At 40.4% G+C, this 19023-nt stretch overlaps 1 protein-coding gene across 2 annotated transcripts in view; it reads right to left on the bottom strand.

Moving 5' to 3' along the window:
* LOC126428468 (glycerol-3-phosphate dehydrogenase [NAD(+)], cytoplasmic) overlaps window positions 1-19023 on the bottom strand; it is a 110925-nt gene that overhangs the window by 79409 nt on the left and 12493 nt on the right. For both annotated transcript variants that reach the window (XM_050090404.1, XM_050090403.1), the window contains exon 3: window positions 7981-8121. In XM_050090404.1, the coding sequence (XP_049946361.1) occupies window positions 7981-8121 (141 nt within the window). The remainder of the gene's footprint in view (window positions 1-7980; window positions 8122-19023) is intronic.

Here is a 19023-nt window from a genome sequence, read left to right as displayed (position 1 = left end):
CCAAACTGCGCTTTGTTAAAAAGGTTGTGCTTATTTGTGTAACTCATTACTCTGTCTTACACAACTGATTGAATTAAAAAAGTTCACAAAATGTCCGACAGATCTCTTGGGCGCGTCGTTTGGTGATGATCGAGTGCTCAGCCGCCACTTTCGTCATGCTTGGTCTCCCTGACCTCTGTCCGTGCGATTATTGGCTTTGGGGTTACCTGAAGTCGCAAGTGTATCGTGATTGACTGACATGTCTAGGGATGCTGAAAGACAACATCCGACGCCAATGCCTCACCATAACTCCGTACATGCTTTACAGAGCTGTTCACAACATTATTCCTCCACTACAGCTATTGTTGAGGAATGATGGTGGACATATTGAGCATTTCCTGTAAAGAACATTATCTTTGCTTTGTCTTACTTTGTAATGCTAATTATTGCTATTCTGATCAGATGAAGCACCATCTGTCGGACATTTTTTGAACTTTTGTATTTTTTTGGTTCTAATAAAACCCCATGTCATTCCAAGCATGTGTGTCAATTTGTACCTCTTTATCTACATTATTCCACGATTTATTCAGTTTTCAAATTTGTACTGACTTTTTGATCACGTGGTACATCTGTGGATTTCTTATTTTTTTAATTTCTGCTCCACCTTTCCGATTTTGAGCTCCGGCGCACGAAATGACACCGCCGTGTTAAGTCACTGTGTATACTGTACGTGTTTTAGAAAGATTGTGTCACAGTACTTTAAGTTTCCACCCTGAAGGTAGGTACTTGCTGGCCCTCTTGTATCTTACCCTTCTGAATTGAATTTGCCTTTCAAACTATTAACACAATGGCACGTAAGCAAAGTGAGGAAGTTTCAATTTCCAGAGTTTCTCAGATTCCCAGTTCCACATTTTATGTCAGATGGAAAATTATCGAAGTCTTTTGCGCCACAACATTCAACTACAATCTGAAACTCGGAGAAGGATGCAGACTTTAAGGTATTAACCCTTTCAGGGGAAGTGGTTCCGTTTGAAATCACCTACAATTTCCTCATTTTGTGGCAAAAGGGCAGGAGCTACATTTGGGGACACCATTCAGCAGCCTAGTTGGTGCTGCCCTCTAGCGGCTGTCACTGGAACCGCAAAAAAAATCTGTAAATATTAGCAAGTAGCGAGGCGAGTTGGATAGCCATTTTTGTACGCTGTGCGCGAACGTCTCTGTTCTCAAATTGTGACTGTATTCTTCAGGATTAGGTAACTTTTATGCACGTATTAAATGCAGAATACTGTTCTGCTTACATTAATACTATATGTACTGCAATAATAAATAAATAATGCATTTATTTCCGTGAATGTTGTGAAGGTTCCATTTGAAACCACTGCTCCTGTAATGGCAACATTAGTAGGTGTGACGAATTTCTTTTTTTCAGTTTCACATGATGTATTCTCACAGACTAAAGGATGAGGAAATTCTGGAGTGCCTTTTCGCAGATATTCCTTCAGATCCCGACTCACAGATTGACACTAACAGTGATGTGCTAGCTGAAGACAGTGATCTGGATTTGCAAATGAAAACACCTGTTTTATCTCAAATTATTTCGGAAAGTGAGAGTGAAGACTATTTTGACAATGACAGTGATGATAGTTTCAGCACTAATGACGATTTGCCACTGTGTTCCATTGCAAATTTTTCATGGAGAAAGGACATCAGTGCAATGAACTTTGCAGCCAATTTTTCAAAGGAAGCTGGTGTACAAGGGAAACTTAATTACAGTGAAGGTATGCAACCAGTAGATTTGTTTTGTCTGTTTTGTGACACTATGTTAGAACACATAGTCTTCCAGTCTAACCTGTACGCAACACAGAAAGGTGGCAATTTCGAGCCTCTTTCTAGAGCAGAACTAAAAGTATTTTTGGCTATAAACATTCTAATGGGAATCAAGAAACCTTGTTATCATCGCAATTGCTCGTCATCCCATAAGGAACTTCGAGATGAGTACATTTACTCACTAATGTCGGTAAAAAGGTTCAGCTGGATTTTGACGCATATTCACATCAATGACAATGCTGTTATGCCTTCAAGGAAGAGCAGAAATTATATAAAATCTGTCCACTAATCAATCAGATACTGATAAACTTCAAAGAATTCTATGCACCTACTAAGGAGCAAGCTATAGATGAATGCGTGGTGAAGTTCAAAGGACAAATTGCATTCAAATAATATATGCCCCAAAAGTCAATTAAAAGGGGATACAAAATCTGGGTCGAAGCTGATAAGCTCGGATATATTTGCGATTTTCAGATATATACTGGAAACGTCGAAGGCATAGTGGAAAAATCCTTAGGAGAGAGAACTGTGAGAGATATATGTAAAGGCTTGGAAGGAAAGGGATACCACATATACTTTGACAATTTTTTTTACCAGTGTCTCACTTTCACAGAAGCTAGTAGATGACGGACTTTTTGCCTGTGTAACAATTAGATCACACAGAAAAGGACTTCCTGCACTAAATGCAGACAAAGAGTCGCAAAGAGGAGAGCTTGACTGGTTAGTTCGTTCTGATGGCATTGCCTGCATCAAATGGAAAGACAAACGTGTGATCATGTTGCTGTCTACAACTGATTCGACTGTATATGTTGAAGAAGTAAGCCGTAAAGAAAAGCACGGAAAAATCACAAAGGTACCTTGCCCAAAAATAGTGAAATCATATAATACAAATATGGGTTGTGTCGATAAGGCAGATATGATGAACAGTTTTTATGCAATAGACAGTAAATCACGAAGGTGGTGGCTAAGATTATTTTGATATATAGTTGATATTTCTATTGGAAATGCATTTATTCTGTTTAGATTATGTAATCCGACAGCAAAGCAAGTGCTAAAGGATCTTCGAAGACGTGTTGCCACAGGCCAGGTGGGCAGTAATGTCTTCAAAGATGGTCCCGGCCATCCCAGTACACCGCCAGAACCATCTGCAAAAAATTCAAAACTGTTGTTCCCCACGAGAAACGTATATCGGAAGCAAAACATGGAACCTCAAGGTGGTGTGTGCACTGCAGTACAAAGGAAGCAGCTGGACATGTAGTCACTGCCAGGTAGCCTTATGCTTATCTGCAGAAAGGAATTGCTTTTTATTGTATCATCAAAAGTGATGACATTTAGCGGGCAGTGGCTCCCTTTGAAACCACAATGTGTGTGTTCAGTTTATGTAGATTTCATTTAATTTTTAAATTTTTCTGTCTCATTGTATGAAAACTAATACAATACAAATAGGGAAAAATTAAAAATTAATTTTTTATTTATTTTGCTCCTGAAAGGATTAACAACTGTGTGTGTCTTCCAGTTATTGTGACTGCATAGACTGTATACAAATCCGACAGATTATCAAGAAGACTTTCCACCGTATTTGAAACTGATTATTATTAAATACAAGTACTGTTCTGGGATGAAGAGGGCTGGGAAACAAGTAAGAATTGCAAGATATTCAAAGGGGCATCAGCAAGCGTGCAGAAAGCGTTAATCCGCAGAACTGAGCTATAAGTCTGTCGCTTTTACCCACGAGATGACTCTCATTTTGTGCATTCGTTTGTGCTGTGCAGGAAACTGCCAGCCCACCTCCATTTATTTTCCTACGAATGTGATTTATTACTGTGTACTTTTCACTACCGAACTCAGTTTAGTGACAGCCGGGTGTGAGAGCAGCATTAATCTGAGAGCAGAGGGCGCGTATATCGAGTCCTCGACCTCCGGTCACAGAGATAACAGCAGTGCATCTTCTGACCTGAAATAACTCCCTAAAAGATAGCCCTTATCACAGTGATACGAACCTTGCTCAATATCTCTGTGTGTTATTGATCAGAGGTGGGTTAGAAAACAGATAGATGAGAAAATACTCCTCGCCTCTACAGTACTGAGAAACCGTGTTATCACACAACTGCTGTAAGAGTAAACAACAGACTTCATTACAGTAATAACTTGCACGGCCACAGGTGTACGGAAATTGCCTTCTTCCACACGTGCACACAGACACGCAGTTGAACAGAGCTGGAGGGGGGGAAGGGAGGAGATACAACTACAAATACTGACAGGATTACGGGTCATTTGCTCAAGTGGTTAATAGAGCAATTTTCTTAACAACACATCTCATGTTTCATTCTCTACGTACTGCATCACATTTCTCTGGTTTCCCCAAGAGTCGTTCCTAATAAGATAATTCAGAATGAAGTTAGTAATCGTAAGACACAAATTATAGGAACCGTACCCTATTCAATACAATAGATCTAATGAACAATTCTTTTAAGGCAAACCCCAATGATATTGACAGAAAAAATTGCTAGCCTGCCCCCTCAAAGTATCATATGACTTGAGTGGAATTTCTTCTCTTATAGATGATACCACCCTAAGATGACAACTTTTCTCAGTTACAAGACTAGGAACAATAAATTTTGCAAAAAAAATGGAGCTTTCTACTTTCTTTAGTTGTGTGGTGTAATACTATGTTGTTAATACCTATTCTATGGGTCCATGTACTACAACTGAAGCAAACAAATTTTTTGTGCCACACACATTTATTATTTGAGAAGTATCTTCAGTAGCCTGAAGTGTATTACAATTTTATTTTTACATATTTAACATAATATTTCCTGCTTTTCTATGGAGCAACAATAATTTAAATTTCCACTTACAAATTTACATGACAGGAAACCAGAAAGTACCACAACTTTCCACAACCTCAATGTATAATGCTGAATATGAAAAACAAAATAGTATACACATAAATATGTATATATTTTTGACCACTGAAGGTGCTTCAAAAATAACAAAGGCAAAACACGTACGACACAAAAATATTGTTTTTGATTCAGTTTGGATGATATGGATGCAGAGTAGTAATCAACAAAATCCTGTTGTAGACAGTTGGCACAAAGTGCCAAACCACGTACAAATTACATTGCCACAAATGCCCGGACAGGAGTTGTGACAGTACGGGTGTAGCGAAGCAAAGTAATGATTCCGAAGATGGCTAATTAGCAGATACAGTAAATTATTAAATTAAGTGGATACTGAAACCAAAAATGCCACCAAATTTGCTACACAATTCTGGCAGGACCAAAGTGTCTAGAGTAAATCACGACTCAGAGCACCGACCAGGAAAGGTGAGGTTCTCAGTGCGGCACACAGCTTTTAATTCGGTAGCAAGGTTCACGCATTCCCTGTGTTTTCGGCACAAAAATTCTCAGACACTAGCAAATTCTCACCTACACTACCTCGTCTCCCACATCCAAAGTGTTTGGGTGAAGTTGGACTCTCAGATCCTACACCAGTATTCTTATAATTACCTGTACCCCCATACACTATTTGATTTTCATAATTGAAAAACTACTGAGCTCTGAGCTACATTCGACAAGTTACTTTTTCGTCAATATTTGCTTCTCTCTTCTCACCTTATTTCCATTATAAACAAGGTGGTGATCAAATTACACATTCTGTTTTATGACAGAATGTAAACAAGACACGGAGAAGTGGTCAGACTGAAGGAAGAGTTAAAAGTGCAGCTGTCACTACACACGTACAGTTCACAGAGTTCGCCAAGTTATTAACAGTTTAATTGAAAATGTTTACAGGGCATTTGGCATCAATTGAGGAAAAGGAAGCTCGATAAATACAAAAGTGCGGACCAGCACATTGTACAATCACCGTGCATTTTCTCGAGTGTGTCTACCGTACAATTTGTGAGCTCACCGAATCTACCCTCACCTGTGACAACACTGAGATGTATACCTTGAGGTTATCTGATATCTGATGCGCTATCTTACACATTGTGGTTTTCAAATTTTCGCTCAAGCTGACTTATATTTTTTTCTTTAAATGGACAGGCATTAGATTTATAGACAGTTCTATACTGTTTATTCTCTTTGACAATAAGAAACATCCCTTATTAAAATCTGACTCCTCAATGTTCATAAATTAACATTTTCACTCCAGAGAAGCCGTTTCTATTCTGGTTTTCATGCTGCTGATCACTCCAGGTAATATCTTCATCTAGTACCTCTTTATTTCTGAGCTCCTCTGTGTACACATCCCTCTGCCTCAGTTTTAAATTGCCAGGAAGTTTCATATCAGCAGACACACTCCTGCAGAGTGAAAATTTCATTCTGGAATGGAAAACTTACTGGATATAAAAATTTACACTAAATTAAAGGTGACAAATTAAATAAAAAAGACCCACAGATCTGGTAAACTCTAGGCTCCCTCAGCAATACTCATTATTATACCTACGAGGACCTGGCAGTGGTCACAGAGTCCCAAAATAACTAGATAAACTGCATCTACACATACACTCGGCAACCCACTATAAAGTGCATTAAAGGCACAAATAAAGTGCAGTAAAACAAAAGCGAGGAATTAAAGGCCCATCTCCGAACAGTGTACTTACAGGGTGTTTCAAAAATGACCGGTATATTTGAAACGGCAATAAAAACTAAACGAGCAGCGATAGAAATACACCGTTTGTTGCAATATGCTTGGGACAACAGTACATTTTCAGGCGGACAAACTTTCGAAATTACAGTAGTTACAATTTTCAACAACAGATGGCGCTGCGGTCTGGGAAACTCTATAGTACGATATTTTCCACATATCCACCATGCGTAGCAATAATATGGCGTAGTCTCTGAATGAAATTACCCGAAACCTTTGACAACGTGTCTGGCGGAATGGCTTCACATGCAGATGAGATGTACTGCTTCAGCTGTTCAATTGTTTCTGGATTCTGGCGGTACACCTGGTCTTTCAAGTGTCCCCACAGAAAGAAGTCACAGGGATTCATGTCTGGTGAATAGGGAGGCCAATCCACGCCGCCTCCTGTATGTTTCGGATAGCCCAAAGCAATCACACGATCATCGAAATATTCATTCAGGAAATTAAAGACGTTGGCCGTGCGATGTGGCCGGGCACCATCTTGCATAAACCACGAGGTGTTCGCAGTGTCGTCTAAGGCAGTTTGTACTGCCACAAATTCATGAAGAATGTCCAGATAGCGTGATGCAGTAATCGTTTCGGATCTGAAAAATGGGCCAATGATTCCTTTGGAAGAAATGGCGGCCCAGACCAGTACTTTTTGAGGATGCAGGGACGATGGGACTGCAACATGGGGCTTTTCGGTTCCCCATATGCGCCAGTTCTGTTTATTGACGAAGCTGTCCAGGTAAAAATAAGCTTTGTCAGTAAACCAAATGCTGCCCACATGCGTATCGCCGTCATCAATCCTGTGCACTATATCGTTAGCGAATGTCTCTCGTGCAACAATTGTAGTGGCGCTGAGGGGTTGCCGCCTTTGAATTTTGTATGGATAGAGGTGTAAACTCCGGCGCTTGAGACGATACGTGGACGTTGGCGTCATTTGGACCGCAGCTGCAACACGGCGAACGGAAACCCGAGGCCGCTGTTGGATCACCTGCTGCACTAGCTGAGCGTTGCCCTCTGTGGTTGCCATACGCGCTCGCCCTACCTTTCCAGCACGTTCATCCGTCACGTTCCCAGTCCGTTGAAATTTTTCAAACAGATCCTTTATTGTATCGCTTTTCGGTCCTTTGGTTACATTAAACCTCCGTTGAAAACTTCGTCTTGTTGCAACAACACTGTGTTCTAGGCGGTGGAATTCCAACACCAGAAAAATCCTCTGTTCTAAGGAATAAACCATGTTGTCCACAGCACACTTGCACGTTGTGAACAGCACACGCTTACAGCAGAAAGACGACGTACAGAATGGCGCACCCACAGACTGCGTTGTCTTCTATGTCCTTCACATCACTTGCAGCGCCATCTGTTGTTGAAAATTGCAACTACTGTAATTTCGAAAGTTTGCCCGCCTGAAAATGTACTGCTGTCCCAAGCATATTGCAACAAACGGTGTATTTCTAACGCTGCTCGTTTAGTTTTTATTGCCATTTCAAATATACCGGTCATTTTTGAAACACCCTGTACAAAGCAGACACTTACCTTTATAAGGGAGAGACCGACAGCATCCGGCTTGATGCGACCGAGGAGCGACGCGCAGATGTTGCGGATGAACTGGTGAGGCACCACGAAGATGAGCACGTCCGCTCCATCCGCCGCCTGCACCACGTCGGGTATCGCCACCTGTTTGAAGAGGCAAATACGGAGGGCTCAGTAATTTTACAGAAAAAAAGGTTACGTTCCACATCGTGGGTCATTCTGGAGTCCAAATCTTTAACGAGTGACAGTTCGGTAGCTAGGACGGTGGAGCAACTCGAAAACTGAGACTCGAAAACTAAACCTTTAACGTTTTTCCCGAACTGTGCATTTTTTCCACCCCCGGTAGTATATCACGTATGCAAAAATGGTAAGTTTCTCAACAGTCTAAAATGGAGAAAGAATGTTTGAATCTCATATTGACCAATCCACATTACAGATGCACAGGTCGAGACCTCGCGTCACTTCACCCGATGAACTGAGTTTGAATCTGCATAACTCAATGAACGACAAGTACGGAGCAGTATCCCTGCCTAACAATAGAATTTCAGCTGAATGGGATGGTGTATATAGTGCAATTAATAAGGTGTGCTTAAAAGGAATCTCAAAACCTCTTGCCTACCTGATTAAATGCAGAATTAGGGAAGACATGTACCCAACTGTTCTAAGAGTGATTGTTGCGATACCAATGTACATAAAAAGGTAAGTAACTAAGATATTTCCAACTATACACCAGTATCGTTAATTCCCACCTTTTGTAAGATATTTGAAAGTATTACACTGTCCCTGCTCAGAGCCCCAAACACGAGTGGCTTTAGACAAGAGCTAGGCACAACAGCAGCAATCACACACTACTTCTGTGAAGTGTGGGGTAAGTTGGACCAGAGAAAGCAACTACAGGTATATTTTCAGACCAGACAAAAGATTTCAGCACAGTAAACTGTACACTACTTCTAAAAACTCAAGTTACAATGTATTAGGGATGTGTCTGTGCATCTCCTAGCCACACACCAGTTACTTCTAAACAATGCACTAAATTGACATACACCAAGTGAGGTGGGGCAGTGGTTGGCATGCCGGAATCACATTCGGGAGGACTCAATTCCACGTCCGGCCGTCCCGATTTAGGTTTTCCGCGATTTCCCTAATTTGCTTCAGGCAAATGCCGGGATGGTTCCTCTGAAAGGACAGGGTCGATTTCTTCCTCTTCCTTCCCTAATCCGATGGGTCTGACCACCTCACTGTTTAAATTCCTGGAATTTAAAATGGGCAGTTCTTGCCACACCAATGTAATCAATACATGTGACATCTCAGCAACAGAAAGTGGCAACCGTAGATTTCTGTGTGTGTACGCCAATGAAAACTTTTGGTGGGTGAACCGCATTAATTTTGTATGTGGAAAAGCTAGTAGCAGCTTTTATCTGCTTAGCCAGCTCCTAGCCAAACATTAAAAATAATAACCTATGAGCAATTTATCCCTTTATTACCTATGGGATTGAATTATGGGGTTGTGCAGTTTATGTCCGCTTAAAAGAATATTATTGTTGCAGAAGACAGCAATAAAACTTCTATATATACACGTTTCAAAGAACGGACACCACATAAATACCTGGTGGTTGTAACTAAACTAAAGGGAGGGAGGGAGCTAAATCATTCCAACTGCTTGTTCAGGCATTATAGTCTGTCGGTAAACTGGAGAGCAATCTAACGAGTCCCCACTCTGCCTACCCAGCTACGTCACGAGGCACTTCTACAGGCTGTTTCACAACGTAGTACCGGCCCTGCCGCGGTGCGTGCTTTAAATCTGTGGCATATTTCTTCCTCTGATGAAATTTTTGAATTTTGCCCACACCCTTTCAATTCGATTTAAATCACAGTTGTATGGTGGAAGTTGCAGCACACTGTGCCCATAATCTTCAAGTATTTTATTAATTTCAAATACTTTGTCTTCCAGCTTATGCTCTTTAATTAAATGAAATAATTTTGTTTTCATCATTGACAAATCAACTTCCACCTTATTTTTTAATAATAATTCAATCATTTCCCTTTTATTCGAGGACCTAGTTGGAGCTTTGTTATGCTCCTTGTTGTGACTTGAGGTGTTGTCCATTACAATAACAAAGTTCGGTAGCAGATTCGGAATTACTTTAGTCGGTATCCAATTTGAAAAATTTTCGTAGTTCATTTGCCCACGGTAGTCCCCTACTGCATATCCCGCTTTATAAATTAACTGTGCATTGGATAAAAACCGAAATTTTGACTCAATATTGACCACTATAATCCTATTGCTTCAGCTAACATTGTCGATAATGCTATCAACACCAGGGGCCCGCCAACATTTTCTATAAGTAATATTATTGTCCACCCAAGTTTTATCAATATAAAAGAAATTTTCTGCCTAGCTCCCTTAATTTCCTCGGTTCAGGTACTAAAATCGCCAGTCAATTATATCCGTTCCCTCTATCAGAATCTTTCTTTTACTTATAGATCTTTTCCAAGTAAATTCCATTTCAAGCGGTGTTTTATGTAAAACACCTTTCTGCCAAAGAAAAGCGATTTTTTGTTTCACAGCTGTAAGTAATGCAGTAACGTCAGCATTATTTTTTGGTTTTTGTGAAAGTCCTCCATCGTTTGTCAAATGACCCATTTTGTGAAACTGCCTGCAACGATGAGTTTCCTCCCAAAATTATCAGTTTTCCTTCGTGGCTGTTTCAGTAAACCACGCAGTTTATTTTCGCGCTTCTTCCTTATGCGTCCTACTGTGGCGAGGCTGACGTTTGCATAAATTGCATCCCTCTGACTGGGACTGGTAATATTAGCCAGCAGTTTTTTTTGTGCCGCCTCTTTAACACATGATGTTGTAACATTAGAGACGATCGAACGCTTGTTACTCCATAAATACCTCATCATCTCCATATTCTGCACATTTTCTTGCAATGCATGTCACTTATCAATCACTTTCGGATACCAAAGTATATCAGTATGCATACAAAATTGCCTGACTAACAATGGCAATTAAGATCCCACGAACAGAACAACGTGTATCACTGCACGCCAATCTACAGCGCTAGACAGGTAACGGGCGACAGATTTTGGGTGGCCCTGTAGGCCAGTGGCAGGGTTCTTCTGAGAAAAGCCACTTCCCCCACCAAAAGCGCTGTTCGCTCTTGAGTTTACAGACAGACTATAACCTGTCTTGCAACAGTACCACAGGCAGAACAGTGTCTGCTGATCCAGTAGCCATGACTTAAATAAGAAAGATGATTGCTGCCATTCTCAAAGTGTGCCGGGCTGGGCTGTGCTGTGTGCCAAGTTATTCTGGTGGGGATCAAGGCCAGCATTAAAGGTGAGAACTGGCCCAACATTCTACAGGCGACATCTGGCAGTACTTGGCGACCTACATACAGCACCTATTAATACACCCGCTTACCGCAAGTGCACCGAGCCACTGGTAGGAGCAAATAACTATGTGGGCTGCAGAAAATGGGAAATAAGGGGAGACAGAAGGTAGACAGGCTCAAGAAATTTCTTTCTTTTTTTTTTGTGTGTATCTGAAATGCCTACTATTTCACCCACATAAAACAGTTTTTGTTCCATGTAAATACAACAATTTTTTCACGAGTTACGATGGTTTTCCTGACACACTGTGCGACCTGCCATTTAAATACCATGCCTTCTTTTTTTCACCACGAAGATATAACGCAAAGGTTTCTTTTATTCTTTGTACATTATTTCCTGCCTCTATTTCCAAATTAGAATATGATGGGCATGTCCAGAAGACAATAGGGTCCAGGTTGAGAAGACTATTAATAGAAAAAGTTAAAAAAGTACTGAAAGATGCTAAGAAGATAGATGGTAAAGGTTGCCTAACATATGTTGAAACAGAAAGACTCCAGAATTATTATGGCTTGGCCATAAGAAGAAATGTTGGGAATTTACAGAACATTTACTTGTAGCAGTAAGGAATGAAATTAAATCTATATTTAAGAGATCTTCGAATATGTACTTTGTTAAGGAAATGTCTTCATCGGAAAATGCAAAATTTAAATGTATGTGAATTCTGTCATCTGGACCCAGTTAGCGAAAACTGTATTTGTTCAGATTACAGCCCTCAAATTTGGTGTTTATGATTGCTATTTTATGCTTCAGTGATGGTGTAACAAGAAAACTGGATGTTATGAAAGTATCGGGCATAAAATCTAGTGGAAATACTGAAAAAATCGTTGGTACAAATATATATAAAAAAAAGAGAATCCACAAAGCATGAATTGCTAATTTAAACTGCACAAAGGAGCTAGATAGAAAAGAAGATGGACCAAGGGAAGACTCCAATGATGCTCAGTATGGTGCAGGAAAATATTAGTGGCAAGTAATTCTCATTAATAATTATACTAAAATTCCGATACTTAAATTTAAATCTATTTTTCTCAAAATTATGTCTTTTGACTTTAGGTACCATTATTTTCTGAACTAATTGGGTTATAAATGTGAAATTTGGTCAATTTGTACTCAGGATTCTGATAAGTTATTACAAAGAAATTGAAGACCACCAACTCGACAGAAAAAAAAGAGAGAGAGAGAGAGAGAGAGAGAGAGAGAGAGAGAGAGAGAGAAAGGAAGAAGAAGAAGAAGAAGAAGAAAGAAGTGTAATTTTACTACTGAAAGAGTTTACAAAAATTCTTCAAATCCATATGAGGTATTTTGTTCTTTTTACTTGTAAATGCAGGCATATATACATTATATACATTCAGTAAAAGTTTCATTATTTTTACACTTCTTTTTCTTTTGAAAAGTGTACCTAATCAAAGGGTGAAATAGCATTGGCAGAATAGGGATAAAGATTGCCTCCCCTCTCCCTTTAAGCATTTCACTCAGAAATTCTGACCCACGAAGCAGTGGGTCAGTAGCCACAGATATGGATTATCTCTCAGTACACAAAGGTGTTTCCAGATAACCAACTGCGCTTTGTACACATCCTCTTTAATGGCCAGCTTTATGGTACTGAAACAGTACCTCAAGAAATGAACAGAATCAAGAGCACAAAATAAACATATAAAAAAATATAAGCCTTAATATGAAGATTATTCATAACACCATGTAAGCTGGAGAATGTTGCATAGACACTGAAATAAACATAAGTAATAGTCACCAGACTACAGAAAATAAACACACATTTTTAAGAGTAATGATCAACTGGACACTTTTGTTAACAACATAAACAATTAAATGAGTAAAGATAACTCATCTAGCACACCAACAAAAGAAAACACTCTAAGACAATAGCCTAGCTCGCTTTTTTCTACACTGCCTGCGCTGACTGGTCACAGTAGTGTGCTCCGACTAGGGGGCCGAGCCGATAAACACGGGCGACACACTTCATTTCTCGTTTATACACATGATGCCGACAACTACTGTGTCCGACTATCTTCACTTGGTCCACTGTTGATGTTACACTTGAAAATTTGTAAAACCGTATTTATTTATTTATTATAGCTGAAGTATACATTTATGTGAAAATAAAAGTATTTGTGATCTAATTTCATTTCAATTTCTTTTGCACATCATCTGATTTTTGCAACTATCCATTAGAATATATAGAGAAGGGAATGCGATGGCGGAAGAAATATTGAAAGAGAAGCCCACGCAAAACACCCCAGACGAAAGGCAGAAACACAATTAGTGGACAGAGGCTGCAGGACATCCAACTCATTATAAAGTTCAAAAAATTATTACATCATGATTTGGGATGGTCAGTTTCTGTGGTATTCTTGCAGAGGAGAATAATTTTGTGCCAGAAGGGGTGTGTGTGTGTGTGTGTGTGTGTGTGTGTGTGTGTGTGTGTGTGTGTGAATGCAAACAGTAAAAGTGAGCTACAACATTCAGTTCCTCATTTATGTGCCTATCAATAGTTCAATACTTCCCGTGTTGTTGTTTACTTATTCCATTATGTCAGAGCTATCAGTAATTATAGGAAATGAAGAAGGAACAAAAGTAAGTGAAAGGGTACTGCAGAAGAGGTATTAATATTAAAGAATAAATATTTTGTAACCATTTCACACAAATGGTCAGATTAAAAGAAATTGCTTATCACGCAAAAAATCTGAATCGGTGCGTAAATGGGTACTGGAAAATGTGTGTCTCCTGCATCAGTGTCTTTCAGCTAAATTAAAGAAATAGTTCCCGTCGGCTCAAATGTCGCACCTCTACACACCGCTGCCATTTGGTGTTACAACAGATGCAGGGACTGTGAGGAAGGTCACAGCGCCTTTCACCTCGTGTAAACAGTGAGCAACAGCCTTAGCCGGGACAAACACATTCGAGGTAACAGATACAAAATAACAAGTCATTTCAGCTGGCAATGTGTACGTAACACAAACCTCACACATTCCACCAGATCTCACAGCTTCTGCATCTGCCTCCAGATAGCAAAATGTGTTTATAGTGAAATCTAATTTTTCCTGCCTGGGCAGAATTTCCCGGTGTCTGCAGTATTTTGTACTGTAATACAATTTATTCTGTTCTTATGTAAGGAGGCAGAAATATTGTTGCAGCTATTCCAGTATGTCATGCTGTTAAATTGCAAGTCTCACCTTGCCAGTTCTCTTATTTCCCTAAATTCATCCCTCTGTACAAGCATATGTTGGTGAAAAAAATATTGCAGGATGCAGTTTAGCCACCATCCTTATTAGGTGGCCAGGGAAGGGAAGGGTGAGGAAGCAAAAGTAGGAACAGAAAGAGAACTGTTCCTGTCCAAAGAGACTGCCACAAAAAGTAAAGAGAATTTGATTAGTAGAATGGGAGACACCTAAAAGCCACACTGTATCAGTCAGTTTAGACTAATTACTGGAACAGTTTGTTCTACATCTACATTGATACTCTGCAAATCACATTTAAGTACCTGGCAGGGTGTTTAGCAAACCACCTATATCTTTCTGTGCAAGCTCCGATATCCCTTATTTTATGGTGGCAATCATTTCACCCTAAGTACGTCTGCGTCGACAAAAATATTTTTGCATTCAGAAAAGAAAGTTGCCAATTCAAATTTTGTGAGAAGATGCCGACACAATGAAAATAGTCTCTCTTTTAGTGATTTCCACTCCACACTCTTCCTTATTTAGTGATAATACAAAACGTGCTGGCCCTTCTTTGAGCTTTTTTGATGTACTCCGTCAATACTATCTCTTAAACATCCCACACCGCTCAGCAGTATTCTAAAAGAGGTCAGACAGGGGTAGTGTAGGCAGTCTCTTTAGTAGATCATTACATTTTCTCAGTGCCCTGCCAATAAAACACAGTCTTTGGCTCACCTTCCCCACAACATTTTCTACGTGTTCCTTCCAATGTTAAATTGTTCATAATTGTAATTCCTAGGGATTTAGTTGAATTTACAGCCTTCAGATTTGATTGATTTATTGTGTAATCGAAGTTTAACGGATTCCTTCAGCACTCGTGTGGATGACGTCCCTCTTTTCATTATTTAGAGTCAATTGTCAATTTTTTAATTTGAGATCCCTTGTCAATAGCACTCGACAATTTGTGCGAGGAAAGAGCTAATTGTGTTTCACAAGAACAATGTTTTCTAAATCCATGTTTCCTAATACGTTTTGCAATTCCTTTTGATCTTCTGATGACTTTAGGAATCGATAAATGACAGTGTTATCTGCAAACAATCTAAGACGGCTGCTCAGACTGTCTCCCAAATAGTTTACATAGATAAGGAACAGTGAAGGTCCTACAACACTACTTTGGGGAATGCCAAAAAATCACTTCTGTTTTACTTGATGACTTTCCATCAATTAATACGAACTGTGACCTCCCTGACATGAAATCACGACTTCAGTCACATAACTGAGGTGATATTCCTTAAGCACACAACTTCACTACAAATCACTCACGTGGCACACTGTCAAAAACCTTACGGACACCCAGAAATTCAGAATTAATTTGAGATCCCTTGTCAACAGCACTCGACAATTTGTGCGAGGAAAGAGCTAATTGTGTTTCACAAGAACAATGTTTTCTAAATCCATGTCGACTGTGGGTCAACAGACCATTTTCTTCGAGGTAATTCATAATGTTTGAACACGGTATACAGGGTGTTACAAAAAGGTACGGCCAAACTTTCAGGAAACATTCCTCACACACAGAGAAAGAAAATATGTTATGTGGACATGTGTCCGGAAATGCTTACTTTCCATGTTAGAGCTCATTTTATTACTTCTCTTCAAATGACATTAATCATGGAATGGAAACACACAGCAACAGAATGTACCAGCGTGACTTCAAACACTTTGTTACAGGAAATGTTCAAAATGTCCTCCATTAGCGAGGATACATGCGTCCACCCTCCGTCGCATGGAATCCCTGATGTGCTGATGCAGCTCTGGAGAATGGCGTATTGTATCACAGCCGTCCACAATACGAGCACGAAGAGTCTCTACATTTGGTACCGGGATTGCGTAGACAAGAGCTTTCAAATGTCCCCCATAAATGAAATTCAAGAGGGTTGAGGTCAGGAGAGCGTGGAGGCCACGGAATTGGTCCGCCTCTACCAATCCGTCGGTCACCGAATCTGTTGTTGAGAAGCGTACAAACACTTCGACTGAAATGTGCAGGAGCTCCATCGTGCATTAACCACATGTTGTGTCGTACTTGTAAAGGCACATGTTCTAGCAGCACAGGTAGAGTATCCTGTATGGAATCGTGATAACGTGCTCCACTGAGCATAGGTGGAAGAACATGGGGCCCAATTGAGACATCACAAACAATGCCTGCCCAAACGTTCACAGAAAATCTGTGTTGATGACATGATTGCACAATTGCGTGCGGATTTTCGTCAGCCTACACATGTTGATTGTGAAAATTTACAATTTGATCACGTCAGAATGAAGCCTCATCCGTAAAGAGAACATTTGCACTGAAATGAAGATTGACACATTGTCGGACGAACCATTCGCAGAAGTGTACCCGTGGAGGCCAATCAGCTGCTGATAGTGCCTGCACACGCTGTACACGGTACGGAAACAACTGGTTCTCGCGTAACACTCTCCATACAGTGACGTCGTCAACGTTACCTTGTACAGCAGCAAATTCTCTGACGCTGACATTAGGGTTATCGTCAACTGCACGAAGAATTGCCTCTTCCATTGCAGGTGTCCTCGTTGTTCTAGGTATCCCCCAGTCACGAGTCATAGGCTGGAATGTTCCGTGCTCCCTAAGACGCCGATCAATTGCTTCAAACGTTTTCCTGTCGGGACACCTTCGTTCTGAGAATCTGTCTCGATACAAACGTACCGCGCCACGGCTATTGCCCTGTGCTAATCCATACATCAAATGGGCATCTGCCAACTCCGCATTTGTAAACATTGCACTGACTGCAAAACCACATTCGTGATGATGCTACGTACTGATGTGCTTGATGCTAATACTGTAGAGCAATGAGTCGCATGTCAACGCAAGCACCGAAGTCAACATTACCTTCCTTCAATTGGGCCAACTGGCGGTGAATCGAGGAAGTACAGTACATACTGACAAAACTAAAATGAGCTGTAACACGGAAATTAAGCGTTTCTGGACACATGTCCACATAACATCTTTTCTTTATTTGTGTGTGAGGAATGTTTTGTGAAAGTTTGGCCGTATCTTTTTGTAACCCCCTGTATATTCCAAAACCCTGCTGCATATTGACGTTAATGATATGGGCCTTTAATTTAGTGGATTACTCCTACTACCTTACTTGAATTGGTGAGACCTGTGCAACTTTCCAGTCTCTGGGTACGGATCTTTCATCGAGTGTTCCATTGAAACTGATGAAAATATCACAGTATAATCTATACAGACATCCAACACACTTACATTGTGGGATTTTATGTACATTAGCTACAACAAACATGTACAAACACTATGGGAAAGAAAGACTGTCAGCAACAGGAACAAAAATAGAGAGATCACGCATAGGCTGAATAAATAAGACTGTTTCCGTCTGTGTTCAGCTCCACGAGTGAAAGCCGAGTAATGAGGCTGTGATCACTGGCTTTCTTATCTACAGTACAATAATCAGCAGGGCAAACAATGCATTCAGTACAGAGGCACACAACACTATTTGCAAATCGGGACATGTTATGAATTCTGTTAACACATTGCTGCTGAGAAAAATCTTCAAACATTTGCTTCAATACGTGCACTGTCGAGGTACGTGTGGAAATTAGCAAGGAAATGTGGCCAGCTGCAGAACACTGCTGATTAGTGTCTGTAACCACTAATCAATGTCAGTATGCTCACAAGTGACCTCCGTGTTGTTTACTCAGTTCATTATCACCATTATGTAAGCTCCACTCAGCAGAGCAGGCAGCTACCCGCCAACACTTCCACACACATAGGAATTCCTCACACGTCACGACTTCTTTTAATACACTAATACCAAAGCACACTTCTTATCTGCTGACAGAAGTTGCCTGTAAAACATCACCGATGAAAACATTTGTTTACTATTTCACACCAGTTTAAGTTTTCTGACAGGTTGAAGATAAAGTCTGGGTCTTTTTTTCTTTCTTTAACAGTGTAATTCAGTCCAAAGCTTCAAGAATTTTTTTGGAATTGTATAAATAAAATGTATCAGTCAAAAGAGAGATAACAATAAAAGTAGTTAGGTGTGTTTAAAAGTTCAGAATGCACCCACACCACAGCAAAGTGCAGCCCTCAACAAAATTCCTCGACAGGCCAGAACTGTGAGCCATAATGGGACAGACCTCCAGCTCGGACAACGCCTTCCTTACCAGACGATCTGGCCAGCTGGAGCTCTTGCACAGATTCAGTCTCCCCCGTTTACGTAACTGTCCCGTATACACTGCCAGGTTACCTCCCTCGGGTACCAGTCAGATTCTCACACGCCACTGCCCGCTAGACCTGCGAAGCGGAGAGGTACGGAGGAAAGCTCGCAGGCTGGGATAGTAGAAGCTGTGCTCGCAGATTCCAGCTTCGGTGTGGGTTACAGAGTGTGTCCAGATTGCTCACCTGTAAACGGTAAGCATCCAGGTTCGAACTTCGACA

This window comes from Schistocerca serialis, chromosome 12, assembly GCF_023864345.2.
Source record: "Schistocerca serialis cubense isolate TAMUIC-IGC-003099 chromosome 12, iqSchSeri2.2, whole genome shotgun sequence".
In the NCBI taxonomy this organism is placed as follows: Eukaryota; Metazoa; Arthropoda; class Insecta; order Orthoptera; family Acrididae; genus Schistocerca; species Schistocerca serialis.
The sequence above is the reverse complement of the archived record's forward strand: the minus strand, read 5'-3'. Positions and strand labels throughout refer to the sequence as shown.